Source organism: Vanessa cardui, chromosome 28, assembly GCF_905220365.1.
Source record: "Vanessa cardui chromosome 28, ilVanCard2.1, whole genome shotgun sequence".
NCBI classification, from domain to species: Eukaryota; Metazoa; Arthropoda; class Insecta; order Lepidoptera; family Nymphalidae; genus Vanessa; species Vanessa cardui.
The window spans coordinates 3,226,207-3,242,370 of record NC_061150.1 but is presented as its reverse complement, the minus strand read 5'-3'; the positions used below and the strand labels follow the sequence as shown (position 1 = coordinate 3,242,370).

At 39.8% G+C, this 16,164-nt stretch overlaps 1 protein-coding gene across 1 annotated transcript; it reads right to left on the bottom strand.

Moving 5' to 3' along the window:
• Positions 1-88: 88 nt before the first annotated feature.
• Positions 89-14,730, bottom strand: LOC124541375. Its single transcript, XM_047119231.1, has 10 exons — positions 14,710-14,730; positions 13,560-13,622; positions 12,027-12,092; positions 11,599-11,721; positions 6,540-6,608; positions 5,788-5,928; positions 5,178-5,293; positions 2,637-2,818; positions 1,806-1,989; positions 89-284 (listed from the first exon to the last, which is right to left on the bottom strand). Exons 1-10 carry the CDS (start codon positions 14,728-14,730, stop codon positions 149-151), a joined length of 1,101 nt encoding a protein of 366 aa, XP_046975187.1. The 3' UTR covers positions 89-148.
• Positions 14,731-16,164: the final 1,434 nt, after the last annotated feature.

The following is a 16,164-nucleotide window of genomic DNA, read 5'->3' as shown; positions in this document are numbered from 1 at the left end:
CAGCGATATCGGTAGCGTTTAATGAGGACATGGCGGGCGGAGGGGCCCCGGCCTCTATCATATTACTGGTAAATTAGTTAATAATTAGGTGTAAGTGAAACGATCAGTGGTATCGGTAGCGTTTAATGAGGACATGGAGGGTAGGGGCTCAGTCGGCGCGCAGGCAGCGGTCGGAGCAGCGCTTGAGGCAGTCGGGGTCGTTGCGGCAGTGCGCGCGGCAGCTCGCCTGGCAGCGCGTCACCGTGCGCACGTTGGTGCGGGACAGACGCTCGTCGAACATTATACTGCACAACCATTTAAATCCATACATATAATACAATTGGAGTGTCTGTGGTATAGTACAATTATACACGGTACATATACCAAAATAACATTTTTTACATAATTTTGTCTTAAATTTTCGCGATTACACATTGAAATAAAACTAGTTATAACGGATTTGAATCGCGTATATTAATTATTTTTGGCATCCCGACGTTTCGAGCACTTTACAGCGTTCGTGGTCACGGGTAGACTATGTGGCATTTGTCTATTTGGAGAACAAAAGAAATATTATTTACAACTACCGCCAACGATTTCTCAATTGGTATCTTGAGTAACGTTCCGTGCCGTAACGGTTTTGGGATGCAAAAAATAATTAATATACGCGATTCAAATCCGTTATAACTAGTTTTATTTCAACATTTTTTACAATTTTTGTCGGTCTGTCTGTCTGTCTGTTTGTTCCGGCTAATCTCTGTAACGGCTGGACCTATTTTGACGGGACTTTCAATGTCATATAACTGATAGAATAGGAAGTAACTTAGGCTACAATAATATCTTTTTTTTAGTTAAATTCAAACGCGAACAAGGTTGCGGGTATCGCTAGTAAATAAATAAATATGAGACAACATCACATACATAACTCTGATTCCAATGTAAGTAGCTAAAGCACTTGCTAAAGCACGTGTACCCAAGAAAACCGGAGTACACACCACTCGACCATGGCGGTCCTCAGAGGTAAGAAACCTCTTCAATTTACAGAAGAGCTCTTAAAATTGACATCTTAACCGATTTTTTATGTGCAGATATAGAATAAAAGTACAGTTTATTAATATAAGAATTAATGACATTAAATGCTTGAATATATACAAATATGAACTAAAAACTAAAAGTAAAAGTTGTTCCTTTTTATTACATTTTATCAGAAGAAGCCCGTCAAAATCGGTCCAACCGTTAAAGAGATTAGCCGGAACAATCAGACAGATACGCAAACTTTTAAAAAATAATATTTTGGTATGAATATATATGTATGTATATATGAACAGTGTACACATATGTGTATGTATGGTAAACATATGACGCGATTTATTTCAATATATGATATATCAAAGGTCCTGCAAGCATCTACGCGAGTTTGCCGCTTTCAATGACGTCACCGCTGGCGCCGCCATTAGGATATAATTTACTGTAGATAACTTTCAATTTAACTTTATTTGTAACTAATATTATATATGTGAAAGTAACTCTGCCTTTTTGTTCGCTCTTACACTGCCAAACCGCTGAACCGAATTTGATGAAATTTGGTATGAAGCACACATGAACTCCATGAAAAGATATAGGCTACTCTTTTGCCTAAAAAATGACAACCAACCGCCCCTAAAATGCAAACAAAGCAGGCAACAACTATATGTATACCAACTATAAACGCCAACTATAAATAAAGTAATATAATACTTAATTTTAATTGTTTTTTTCTGGATTAAGATAAACTCTCTGTGATGAGTTTATTCCATAATATTATGACTAAAATCGGTTAAAAATACCTGTCAATGAAGGGTACGGAGGTGCACGTCGCGGCGTCGCAGTGGAGCACGGGTGGTGCCACCGCCGCCATCAGGGAGCCGTCCTCGCCCACCACGTATGGTATGTGGTCGATGTACACGTTGTCAAATAAACACATTCGCTTCATATACTCCTCAGAGTGCGTGAACATTGTAGGGGGAATGCCTGGTGGAATAATTTGATATCAAATGCAAGAAAGATGGCCCAGTGGTTAGAACGCGTGCATCTCAACCGATGATTGCGAAATGAATTATGAACACAAATTAAGCACATGAAAAGTCAGCGGTTCTCGTCTGGGTTTGAACCCAAAGCCGGATTTAAAGGTCTGAAGGCCCTCAGGCCACAAAGCAGTGGAGGCCCCAGACAAACAGAAGCACAGCCTAATAATTATATTATCGTGAATTAATTACTTTTTTATTTCAATCAGTAAGCTATGATTTATTTACTTGTATCGGTAACTTTTATAATATTAAATAATAACATTATTGTAATTTGACTATATCTTGGTATTTGTTAACTTGCTGAAAACTGTGACCCCCACTAATGTGGAGGCCCCAGGGCAGTTGCCCCAGTTGCCCTCCCCTAAATACGGCCCTGTTTGAACCCACAATCATCGATTAACCTACATGCGTTCTAACTATTGGGCCAATTTGGCTCAACATTGAGCAACATGAACCGAGATGGACCAGTGGTCAGAACGCATGTTAACATTGCTCCAAATTAACAAATTTGCGGGTGCCAGTTGGACCTGGGGCGTGTTAATCGCGATTTGGACCAATATAACCCATTATCAATCGACGTATAAGACATACCAACTGAGTAATATCTCGTGTTGCACATGTGTTCCTGGATCAGCTCCGAGCGGTTGCTGAACCAGCCCACGAGCCACTTGAGGTCCTCGAACTTGGTGATCTCGTCGTTGATCACCTTCCGCGTCAGCCGGAGGTACTCCACGTCGGCTTCGATCACCGATTCATCTTTGTCTTCGCCGTAACTGATCAGATAAAACATATAAAAACACACCTTATATGTATGAAACTTTCGTGTCTATGCTTAAAACCGTAGATATCAGAGATATGCCATTAAAAAGAGAACATTTATGATTTGTGTTCTATTTTCTATCGTCCTCATTACATCGGTTTTTTCCTCGTTATTAGTATGATTGAGACAACCTCACATAGATACATTACTCTGATCCCAATGTAAGTAGCTAGAGCACTTGTGTTATGGAAATCAGAAGTAACGACGGTACCACAAACACCCAGACCCAAGACAACATAGAAAACTAATGATAAGCTAGATTGACTCGGCCGGGAATCGAACCCGGGACCTCGGAGCAGCGTACCCATGAAAACCGGTGTACAGACCACTCGACCACGGAGGTCGTCAAATTACAAAAAAAAAATTTACGATTAAACATATAAAAAAATTACTTAAATGTACAGTACGACACAAGTTAGACGTAGCATTGGCAAAATTCGTAAAACCGATCACATCCGAATTAAGTACGCCATCCCAAATTCATATTTATTTATTATGTCGATTACACGTTTGCTTTCTCGGGTTGAACTGGACGCGAGAATCTATAGCGACGAATAGCGTCAAATGGCGCGATAGGGGATTATTTCTATTGGTTGTGTGAATCGACAGTAATCGGTTTTATTGACTTTGCTGATGCTACATCTAAGTTGTATCGTACTATACAAAATTTACGAGTCATTGTTTAAAACCATAGATATCAGAGATGCCATCGGTCCAAGAGTTTTTCCTAAATAAATAGCTTTTACAAAAATAAATGTGTGACCCTTCACATGTAAACCTTTACACATTTTGGCCGCACACATTGAATTAAAGTAGCAACACATCTAAGCATACATAAGTACAAAGATCTAAACATACATAGGGACAGACTGCGGTAAGCGATCCGATCCCTAAAAAAGGCAACCGCTCAGACCTGTCCAATTATAGGCCTATAGCCATCACCTCCTTGCTCTCCAAGATAATGGAGTCCCTTATTAACTGCCAGCTCCTGCGGTACCTAGAGGAGAATCAGCTGATTAGTGACCGCCAGTACGGTTTCCGTCGGGGTCGCTCAGCCGGTGATCTTCTAGTTTACCTTACTCATAGGTGGGCTGAAGCAGTTGAGAGCAAGGGGGAGGCATTAGCAGCCAGCTTGGACATAGCGAAGGCCTTCGATCGCGTATGGCACAAAGCGCTTCTTTCGAAGCTTCCTTCCTATGGGCTTCCCGGGAAATTATGCAATTGGATTACCAGCTTTTTGGCAGATCGGAGCATCAAGGTCGTTGTCGACGGTGCATGCTCTGACTTAAAATTCGTCAATGCTGGTGTTCCACAAGGCTGCGTTCTATCACCCACTCTGTTTCTTCTGCATATCAATGATCTGTTGCAAATCAGGAACATTCATTGCTATGCAGACGACAGTACCGTTGACACCTTATACACCGGCCGCGCTAATATTTCTCGGGAAAACGTCGAAGAGAACCGGAACAAACTTGTGTCTGAAATCGAGTCTTCATTAAACGAAGTCTCGAATTGGGGCCGGCTAAATCTAGTCCATTTCAACCCCAAAAAGACGCAAGTTTGCGCGTTAACCGCTAAAAAAAACACCATTTGTCGTATCTCCACGATTTGAGAACATTCCGATAGCCGCTACAGGTAGTATCGGAATACTTGGCGTTGATATTTCGAGCCTCGTTCAGTTCCGCGGTCAATTGGAAGGCAAAGCCAAATTGGCTTCAAAAAAGCTGGGCGTGCTCAGCAAGGCGAGACAGTATTTCACGTCGGCCCATCGCCTAAAACTTTACAAGGCGCAAATTCGGCCTCACATGGAGTACTGCTCTCACCTCTGGGCGGGTGCTCCCCAGTACCAGCTCCTTCCATTTGACCGCATCCAACGTAGAGCGGCTCGAGTTATCGACGATCAAGCCCTTTCCGATCTCCTTGATCCTTTGGCTTTGCGTAGAGATGTCGGATCACTCTGCATCTTCTACCGAATTTTTCACGGGGAATGTTCCGAGGAATTGTTCAGATTAATCCCGGCTGCTGAATTTCACCTTCGGACATCTCGTCAAAATTCTAAGTTTCACCCGCACCATCTTGATGTCCGAAAATCCACAACAGCGCGATTTCTTAGACATTTTCTGCCTCGCACAACCACTTTGTGGAACCAGCTTTCGCCGGCGGTTTTTCCGAACCGATACGACATGGGAACCTTCAAGAAAAGAGCCTACTCCTTTCTCAAAGGCCGGCAACGCACCTGCAAGCCCCCGGGTGTTGCAGATGTCCATGGGCGGTTTTATACTAAGTAATAAATATTAATAATAAGTAGTTACTTCCGGTACTGCATTTTGAGGATGGCTTCAGACATGTGGATACGGAAGATGACTCCCGGCCGAAGGTGCGCTTGGTACAAGTCTTTCGGCATCTCGACGAACGACGACTCGTAGTCCTAAAACCGAAACGACTTTGGTAAGATTTTCCGTTCAAACCTGTATACTTAAGCTGACCACTTTTTTATGCTATAGGTTGGCGGACGAGTATATGGGCCATTTGATAGTAAGTGGTCACTACCGCCCATAGAGAAGGGCGCTGTAAGAAATATTAACCATTCATTACATCGCCAATGTGCCCTAAGATGTTAGGTCCCTTGTGCCTGTAGTTGGACTGGTTCAAACACAGCACTGTTGTTTGGCGATAGAACATATGGGTGGTATCTACCCAAACCGACTTGCACAAAGGCCTACCTGTTTGTAGAACCGAACCTAACCAAATAGTGTTGCATATCGATAGTCCACTATCGATAGACTATCATTTACATTATTCACCCTTTAAACCGGAGACAAAAACAATAAATATTTCTCTGTAGCGGTAGAATTTTTGATGAGTGGGTAGTATCCAGGCTTGCACGTTGACTTACCAACAAGTTAAAAAGCTTCACGTTACCTTAATAGGGGGCTCGTACGAGTCGTATTTCTTATGTTTGTCCTTTTTGCTCTTCTTGCGTTTCTTTCCTTTGCCCTCTTGCGTGTCGGAGAGGTCAGCCCGTCTCGCTACCGGCACGTCTGTGCTTGATATGTTTTTTAACTGGAATCAAACAACCATTTCTATGTGACGCAGCAACAGATACTTTGATCACTTACAACAAACTTAGATGCCAAACTAGGATACGTCGAACTACCAATAACCCTGTGTATGTAGAACGTTTAGAGGATATGGGCAATGGAGGAAGTGCTTTGTAGAGAGCAGTATTATGGAATGTAATGAGTGGATGAATTAATGTTCATTTAGATACATGTTTCAGGAAAATATACAAAAGTTTCAGTAGCAATAACGACCCCTTCCACACAGTTCTTTGTGCATAAATGAGGTATGCACTTGGAGTAGCCTATGGGGTGATTTACGATGTAATGATAGCGTGTAGATGTTATATTCGATTGAAGTGGCTATCTAGTAGCTAGTGTCGCAGTCGTAACGACATACATGTGTGCTGATACAAACCTAACAATAATTTGTATCCCATGCAGGTCTTTTTAATTTACTCAGTAGAGCTTTCATAATTAAATATCTTGTAAATTTACAAATGACTATGAATGTATTTAAGTACAAAGGTTTACGTATAAGCATACTCTTCGCGTGGGTGGAATAATAATACCTGCAAAAAGTGCGACGCTCGGGTAAGAATACAAAAAGAATACCTCGTGTGCCTCAGGCGTGACTGTTGACGATCGCGTCTTGTTACGATGTCTGTTGTGTCCACGACGACGCTGGAACATTTCGAGAACGTAGTAGAAACATATTTACATAAGAATTATTAACATGAAGTCTTAAAAGAATAAAAATCCGAGATGGTCCAATGTTTAAAACGATCTTAACCGATAATTCTGAGTTCAAACCCAGGCAAGCACATAACAACGGAAATATACCACTTGTGAATCCACGAACCCGCATTGGAACATCTCTAACGGAAAGGAGGCCTAAGCCCAGGAAATTTACAGGTTGCTGTTATTGTTGTTTTTGATATATGAATCGGTTGCAAGAACGAAGTAACCCTGGAAGAAATCCTACGAAACCAGTCCAGTGGCGGCAATCATGCAAGGTTATACTTTTCACGAAGCTTATGCATTTTGCACCACTAATTTAGGGTCAAGTATTTCGACAGCAAATGGGACAAAAAAAGTAATTTGACATAAGAAACTGGTGTATGAAAGCGTCGTTTATTTATAGGTGATACGACCGCTCACCAGGAGCGTAAGCGTAGTTCCTTGACAACATCTGACAAATTTGTTAATTTCATTAACAAATTTACACGTGCTTTTGAAGCTATAGTCCTTTTACCATCCTGGAAGGCGCTCTATGGTTCAATTAATTGCCTGCTTGCGTCTACACTGCTAAACAGAATTATTAAGTTCTACTACCCAGGTAAAGTATAATTTGTTGTGGTTTGTTGGTAAAAGCTAATTGGTAAAAGCTAATTGGTGTGTTGTGATATTACGATGGTGTAGTGGGCGACAATCTCCGGAACTAAACCAAGTTTATATTATTCCTAAAAGTTATACAGTGGTAATTATGTTTTTCTATCTTTTTCTTTAGCAATTATTTATAAGGATAACAAATATTACGCTTGATAATTTAAACTAAACGCGATCAAAACCACAAAAGGAAAAATACCAAATAAACAATATTTGAGAACAAATTGACGCGACATAGCCCAGTCATATTAGGGCTTTCACCTCGGAATGAAAGATAATAAGCTGCAAATTGGTATGAACCTTTGTTTTGTCATTCTAAATGTTGTCTCAAAAGTCACAATCTTTATCGTGTCCGCGTCTCAAGATATTCAAGGTCAAAGGTCACAAAAATCGGTTTTTCGCGAATATCTGGCTTCCTATCGGTTAAATGAGATTTGCATTTATTATAAAAGTTGTAGGCTATAAAATTCCCTACAACTTTTGTTCAAACTTTTTTTTCATACGACCAACCGTTTTGATGGTAGAGCGCGAAGAGTGCACATCGTACAGTCATATACGGCCTAATGCAAGGTCAAGCGTGAGTTATGGTTATCAGTACGTTATAAAGTCAATTATTTACTTGGAAATTATAATTACTAAACAATGCCCATTATTTATGTACTAACTATTAATTATTTAAATTTAATTAAAGTAAGTAACTTGATTATTTATATATAATTATTCATATTTAACTATTTAAGTATAAAATATTATTAATTCTGGATTATATATTTTAGTTTTATGTTAAGTTAAAATGATAGTAAGAGTATATATTTTACACATATTTTTATTTATTATTAAATACGGCATAATATACATTTATCAAAATGTGAGTTCAAATATCAAAAGTATCTTTGTTGATTTTAATTGGAATTAAATTGGAAATGGAAGCTAATTATCTTCTTCTTCTTCGTCGTCTTCTTCTTCTTGTCGCTCAAAAATGTTCGATTCATTGTCATCATCGGCTGGATGCTTGAAAATGAAATCCTGGAGCCCATACGAACGTTATTACCTCCAGCACCAGCCGAACTACTAAACGTAATATTTTGCAATTGCAAAAATGGTTGTGGTTCCCGCTGTGGATGCAGAAAATCAGGGCTACAATGTTCTTTAGCTTGCGGCCAGTGCAACGGACAAGCTTGCCTCAACGCTTCACTGTATCCAAGTAATCCCGATGAAGAAAATACATATGATCCCGATATTCTGGAAGGTTTGGAGATGAACATGACAGATAATGAGGATGATGACAATGAATCGAACATTTTTGAGCGACAAGAAGAAGAAGACGACGAAGAAGAAGAAGATAATTAGCTTCCATTTCCAATTTAATTACAATTAAAATCAACAAAGATACTTTTGATATTTGAACTCACATTTTGATAAATGTATATTATGCCGTATTTAATAATAAATAAAAATATGTGTAAAATATATACTCTTACTATCATTTTAACTTAACATAAAACTAAAATATATAATCCAGAATTAATAATATTTTATACTTAAATCGTTAAATATGAATAATTATATATAAATAATCAAGTTACTTACTTTAATTAAATATAAATAATTAATAGTTAGTACATAAATAATGGGCATTGTTTAGTAATTATAATTTCCAAGTAAATAATTGACTTTATAACGTACTGATAACCATAACTCACGCTTGACCTTGCATTAGGCCGTATATGACTGTACGATGTGCACTCTTCGCGCTCTACCATCAAAACGGTTGGTCGTATGAAAAAAAAGTTTAAACAAAAGTTGCAGGAAATTTTATAGCCTACAACTTTTATAATAAATGCAAATCTCATTTAACCGATAGGAAGCCAGATATTCGCGAAAAACCGATTTTTGTGACCTTTGACCTTGAATATCTTGAGACGCGGACACGATAACGATTGTGACTTTTGAGACAACATTTAGAATGACAAAACAAAGGTTCATACCAATTTGCAGCTTATTATCTTTCATTCCGAGGTTGACCCCTTTTTTTACCTAATATGACTGGGCTAACATCATTTGTCGAGAGGTTGAGTCATCTGTGATGTTCGCTGTGAATTTGCGAAAAAAATTTAAACGTCGCTGAAACTGTTATCGCAATTTTGGAAGTATAATTAGTTAATTACAGTCAATATTACATACACAGTTGAGTGTATGTAATATTGGCCCTAGCCTTTTTTACTTTACTACTTAAATACAATTATTATTGTAAATAATTGATTTATAATTTGTACAACTTTAAATTATATTATTTAATACCGGAATATTACTCTTTTTAAAAATGATTGAGCTATCATTAGAAAACAGTTGGACGAAAGCGGGGCATGGTAACGAAAGATAAAGAGATTGGAGCATCATTGTAAAACGTAATATTATTTTGGCCATCCCGACCTACTGAAATTACATGTATTAACTTAATATTAAGATATAATATTAATCTTAAACTCTTAGTACACGTACGTACGTACGTACGTACTCACAATAGCTCAGTAATTAGCGAATAGCATGGAATACGTAAAAATAGAGTTTGTTTATCTTTATTCCTACTTCCATTAATATTATACCATATAAGATATAATATGAAAAGTCACGTGCGTTGATTAATAAAAAGCACTTTAAATGATAAACATATATTCATCACTCCTCAACATCCTTAGGTTCGGTTATTGAATCGACGAAAATAATCGAATTACACTCTGACGCGTCGCACTGCAGCACGGGAGGAACTTCCACGGGGGTCACGGAGTACTCATCTCCGACCACGTACGGGTTCCCATCGATCCACAGGGCATCGAACAGACAGTATATGTGGACCTTGATGGTCATGTAACTGATGAATTTGTAAATCCTGCCCCCACACTCCCCCAAATGCTCCTTGATGCTCTTGTCCGTCTTGTACATGAGCAGCAAGTTGTGGAATTTCGTGATCTCGTCCATAACGACTTTCTTTATCAGATTCGTGTATATTATATCCGCCTCGATGTGCCTTTCCGGGTCTTCGTACATTCTCTGCTTGATCCGCAGTATCGCGTCGGACATCCTGACGCGGAATATCACCCCTGGGTTCATCGTCTCCGGTAGGATACCCGGTTTCTTCGTCGTGGTCGTGAATTCTAGGATACGGTCTTTGACTGGTTCGGGGTATAGGTAGTGGTTAGGACGTTCTCGAAGCTTCGGTCCGTTTACCGAATTGAATCGTCGACTGTTCTGTGGCAGAAATAATATTCGTCAGAATGTTTCCTTCGGTACAAAAATATTCTTACTGTATTTTTAGATCTTATAAAGGCATTTGATACCATTCTTGTCAGCACTCTTTTACTTGAACTTGGAAAAGTGGATGTTAAGTTTATCTAATTGGAACTTTTTTTTAAATCACCAAGGAAATCCCTCATAGACAGCAAAAATCCGATGTATTCGAGTATCACGGGCGTTTCAAAAGGAAACACAGTAGGTCACACATAATTCCTATTTGTTATCAGTGGTCTATGTAACCATGGAATCCCAAATGCTAAAGTATTATCTTGATTAACAGTTTTTTATCGTTTGCAGTCGATATTGCAATAACCTTCGATTCGTTTTTTAAGCTTAAACAAAAGGCAAGGCTTTACTTTAAACTGGCTTCATTCCCACACCCTCAGTATCTCAACAAGTAACTATCGAGGACTGCCTGTATTTAGTCTTACAGTTTTGTAATTAGCTCTTTTTGATAAAGTGTACAGTTCACAATGACCCAACGATTAGAGGCGGGCAAATAGAGGCGACGTCACATTTGTATAGTTTTTTTCCAATCGAATTAAGCATAATGTTAAACAAAACTTATATTTACGTATTCCACATGCGTTCTAACAAATCAACTATATTGTGCACTACTAACAGTTCTTGATTAATATATTTTGATTTATTCAACTTTTCAATTTCACACATCTCTAACAAATTTAATTTTACTTTCAAAGTTTCGATTACAGCTTCGACAACATCACTCAAGCTCGCGATCAATTATATCGCGTCAATTTTATGACAAAAATATTGCTTATTTGGCAGTAGTTTTATTATTGTACTATATACTAGGTGCCACTCGGGGCTTCAATCGCGTTTTAGGGGGTTGCTTATCGTCAGAGTAGAAAGGACATACCATTCTTGGAGTCCAAATGTGCTTCACGCCAAATTTCATTAAGTTCATTGTTTTGGCCGACAGATAGAGTTACTTTCTCATTTATAACATTAGTATAGATCATTTTCTTACCTTTGCTCTTCGCTTGACACGATTGCTTTCTGAGTCGTCTTTGAGACCAGCCAAATAAGCGTCGAATTTGGAAAAGTCGTATGGAGACCACGGATCTTCAGTAGTTGGTTTTTCCACGTCACCCTGAGTCAAACATAAGTTCCAATCAAAATATACTCCATTCTAGTAGGCAAAAGTATTAAACTAGGGAAACGTTTTTAAAGGTACTTTTTGTTTTCATTTGTGTGTATAAATTGTGTGGAAACTACATTGATTTATGTTTTTCCTATATTTGTATTATTTTAATAAGTGTAATTATAATTATAAGTTTCCCAAATAAATAAATAAACTTTCCATAAAGCCATTTAGTTATTTGTAATTGAGTTTTGCCGTCCAAAAATTGTCATTGTGCCAAAAATGTATGTATGCAGTGATTAACTTCACGTTACCTTTGCATGTGGGTTCTTTTTGGGCGTCATCAGGTTAACTGGTTGCTCGTAAATGTCATCTTTGACCTGAAAATTGTGTCCAAATTTAGGATCAATGCACCGAATTGAACCAGTTGATGTTTAGCATGTTTTTTTACTTATATTTGGCGGAATCCGATATGTCGACGTTATTTATGAATGTCTTATTTATAGGGATAATAATAAGTGTGAAAGTAATAATTATAATGAAGATACAAAAGTACCACCCACTCATCAGATATTCTACCGCTAAACAACACTACGCAGTATTGTTGTGTTCCGGTTTGAAGGGTGAGTGAGACAGTGTAACTACAGGCGCAAGGGATATAGCATCTTAGTTCCCAAGGTTGGTGGCGCATTGACGATGTAAGGAATAGTTAATATTTCTTACAGCGTCTTTGTCTATGGGTGATGGTGACCACTTACTATCAGATGGCCCATATGCTCGTCCGCCAACCTAATCCATAAAAAAGTCACCTGATTTACATGTAGTAGAATCTCGTGGAAATTAGATACATGTAGGATTATTTATGGAATTTTCATTTACCGTCGAGAACGTGATATAAAAATTAAGGCCATGCAATTCAGTGGTTCTTCTCTGGACTTGAACCCGAAATTATAGGTTCAGATGCACGCATTCTACAACTGAACTGTCTTGACATAACCAGTGGCGTAAATAGGGCGGTGCCACCTGTGCCCGCACAGGGCGTAGGCTCTCGGGGACACAAGGATAGACAGACTGGACAGGACTAATGTTTTTTTCGTTTTGCTCTTGTTAAGATTCCGCGGAGCCACTAGCACCCGATTCCAATACAAACGTACTTACATGCTATTATCATTAAAAACATATCGATCTCATTTTTTTGGCTGCGCATGAGCGTATATGTGTTTAGTGTTTATCGTTAATGTGCAACACATTTGTAGTAGTGATCCTACGGTTATTTTTTACTGAGTGAGACAGTAGAATAGGCAAAGGGTCTGCTTAAATAGGGCGCAGTTATAGAAGCTCGCACAGGGCGCAGAAAAGGCTATTTACGGCACTGGGCATAACATAATACATACATATTATATGCTATTCCATTTAATTTTTATGCACAGACATAACATTTGATAACGAAATCAAATCGCCCTAAAAAAATTAAAACCATCGACGTGATATTATTGTTTTTCACAATTGATTTTATCAAAAATTACAGTAAAGTGCAGTAACAGCCCGTTAATTTCACACTGCTGGGCTATGGGCCCCTGTCCTATTGAGGAGAGGGCTTTGGAACATATTCCACCACGCTGTTCCAATGCGGGTTGTAGGAATACACATGTGGCAAAATTTCGATGAAATTAGAGACATGCAGGTTTCCTCACGATGTTTTCCTTCACCGCCGAACACAGTGGTGCTTGCCAGGGTTTGAACCCGAAATCATCGGTTAAGATGCACGCGTTCTAACCACTGGGTCATCTCAGCTCGATATTATCACAATGGTGGTAAAATGTATTCCCCAGCCGTGGGATACTTACTGGGTAATTGAAATCGAAAATAGACGCTGGCTCCGGCTTAGTTATCGAGGCGAACAGCAGCACCTGTCAACGTACAACTTCATTTATCAAAATAAGACAAAAGTTATGGTAACGTCCGAATACGCATATGTCAGAAAAAACTATGAACCATCATAACTTGGTTTTTTTCTTTTGTCTTCATCTTTCTTCGTGTGCAGCCTGTAAATTTTCAAACTATTGGGCTAAGGCCTCTCAATTTGTGGAGAAGGCTTGGAGAATATTACACCACCATGCTCCATTGCCGTTTAATGGATTCACATGTGGCACAATCCCATTGCAACTAGATACATGCAGGTTTCCACACGATGTTTTCTTTCACCGCTGAGCACGATATGAATTATAAATACAAATTAAGTGCGTGAAAATTTAGTGGTGCTTGAAGAGGTTTACGTCTGCGCTACGGGGCGTTTAAGACCTTGTATGAAAACTATCATAATACCGGTGCGGAATGTATGTAATCACAAAAATTATAAACATTTAAAACAAAGTTACTTACCAAATAAAACGATTTTAACATTTTACACAAACACTCGCTCCTAACAGAGCAATTGTGTGGCGAATATTAATCGTAACAATTATTTTTATTGGACTGTAAAGTATAACAGTTCGTTATTTTTCTTTCCAATTAATTTTAATGGTATAGATGATTTTTAAGCGACTGATAAAAAAATTTGAAACTGGCAACCCGTCCCAGCTTTGCGCGTACAAGTTCATATATTAATAATTTAAAATATTTTTTTTTATATATCCCGGAGATTACGTAAAAAAAATTATGCAAACAGATGTTAACTTTAAAATATTACTTAAATTATTTCTAAATATTAAACGAACTAATAAAACTTTTATTGAATGTTACGCATCTTTGCTGACAATTTGGTTTAAGATGAATATTTAAAGTTTAAGGAACGAATATTTCACGAGTTTAATGTTATCGTACTTTGAATGCTTTGACGTACCGAAACAACATTCACAGTTGTTTAGATTTTTTTTTATGACATAGGTGGCAAACGAGCAGGAGGCTCACCTGATGGACAGTTACTACCACCGCCCATGGACATCTGCAACACCAGGAGGCTTGCAAGTGCGTTGCCGGCCTTTAAGAAAGAAGTACGGTCTTCTTGAAGGTTTCCATGTCGTATCGGTTCAGACAGGGGATGTAAGGGGGCAGGGGATGTAAGGGGGCGCAAACTACATCTAAGTGCCCCAAGCCAACCTCACCTGCCCGTGGTGCATACTGCCGACCAGCAAACGAGGCTCTGGCGACCGACCGACTGATGGCGGTATAACCATCAATATAATAGGCGTAGCTAAATACCACAGGCCGGTGACGGGCAGCAGCGTCATCGGTGCGAGAAGCTACGCCCTGCGATCGCCAACCCGCCTGCCCAGCGTGGCGATTATGGGCACAACCTCCACATGCAGCACACACGCAAGCCACGGCCCCCAGTTAACGGCAGCCCCGCTATTCCTCGTCATGGTGGCGACGATGGTAACGGCGGGACGGGGGGTGCTAAGAATAACCGGGCTACGGGAGGCCACCACAACCGACTGACCCTTGCGACGTACAACGGACGCACGCTACGGCTTGACTCGCAACTAGCGCAACTTGAGGTAGAACTTGGGAAAATTAGGTGGCACATATTAGGGCTATGTGAAGTCCGTAGAGAGGGAGAGGACACCGTAACCCTCGAATCAGGCCACCTAATGTACTTCCGAGAGGGTGACCAACAATCCCAAGGTGGCGTTGGGTTTCTGGTAAATAAGTCCCTAGTTGACAACGTGGTGGAAATCTCCAGTGTGTCGAACAGGGTAGCGTACCTCATTATAAAGCTCACCGAGAGGTACAGCCTCATGGTGGTGCAAGCGTACGCACCGACCTCGACACACTCGGACGATGAAGTGGAAGAATTATTCGATGACATATCGAGGGCCCTCCACTTCCACGAAAACCCACTACAACGTTGTCATGGGGGACTTCAACGCTAAAGTGGGAGTACAGAACTGCAGCGAATCGGTAGTAGGACCCCATGGATTTGGAAGCAGGAATCATAGGGGGCAAATGCTTATCAACTTCCTCGAACGGGAGGGGCTCTTCTTGATGAACTCCTTCTTCAAGAAGCAGCCGCAAAGGAAGTGGACATGGCAAAGCCCCGACACTATGACAAAAAACGAGAATGACTTCATAATGACGGACATGAGGCATATATTCAGAGACGTCTCAGTGATTAACAGGTTCAATACCGGTAGTGATCACCGACTCCTCCGAGGCTCTCTGAATATCAATTTTAAGGCCGAGCGCGCCCGTCTGATGAAGTCCACGCTCCGACCAAAGCTGCTCCAAACCATTGCGGGATCTGAAACGTTCCAGTCAATCCTGGAGAACCGATTCGCTGCCGTGGAAACCACAACTGACGTAAACCAGAACCTCGAAAATGTAGTTCGAATTCTCAGGGAAGAAGGCACGAGATATTGTGGCATGCAGCGTAAGGGCAGGAAGTCGAACCTTTCGGAAGAGACTTTGGGGCTCATGAAGAAACGACGTGAAAACCCACCTGTTACTTCGTCA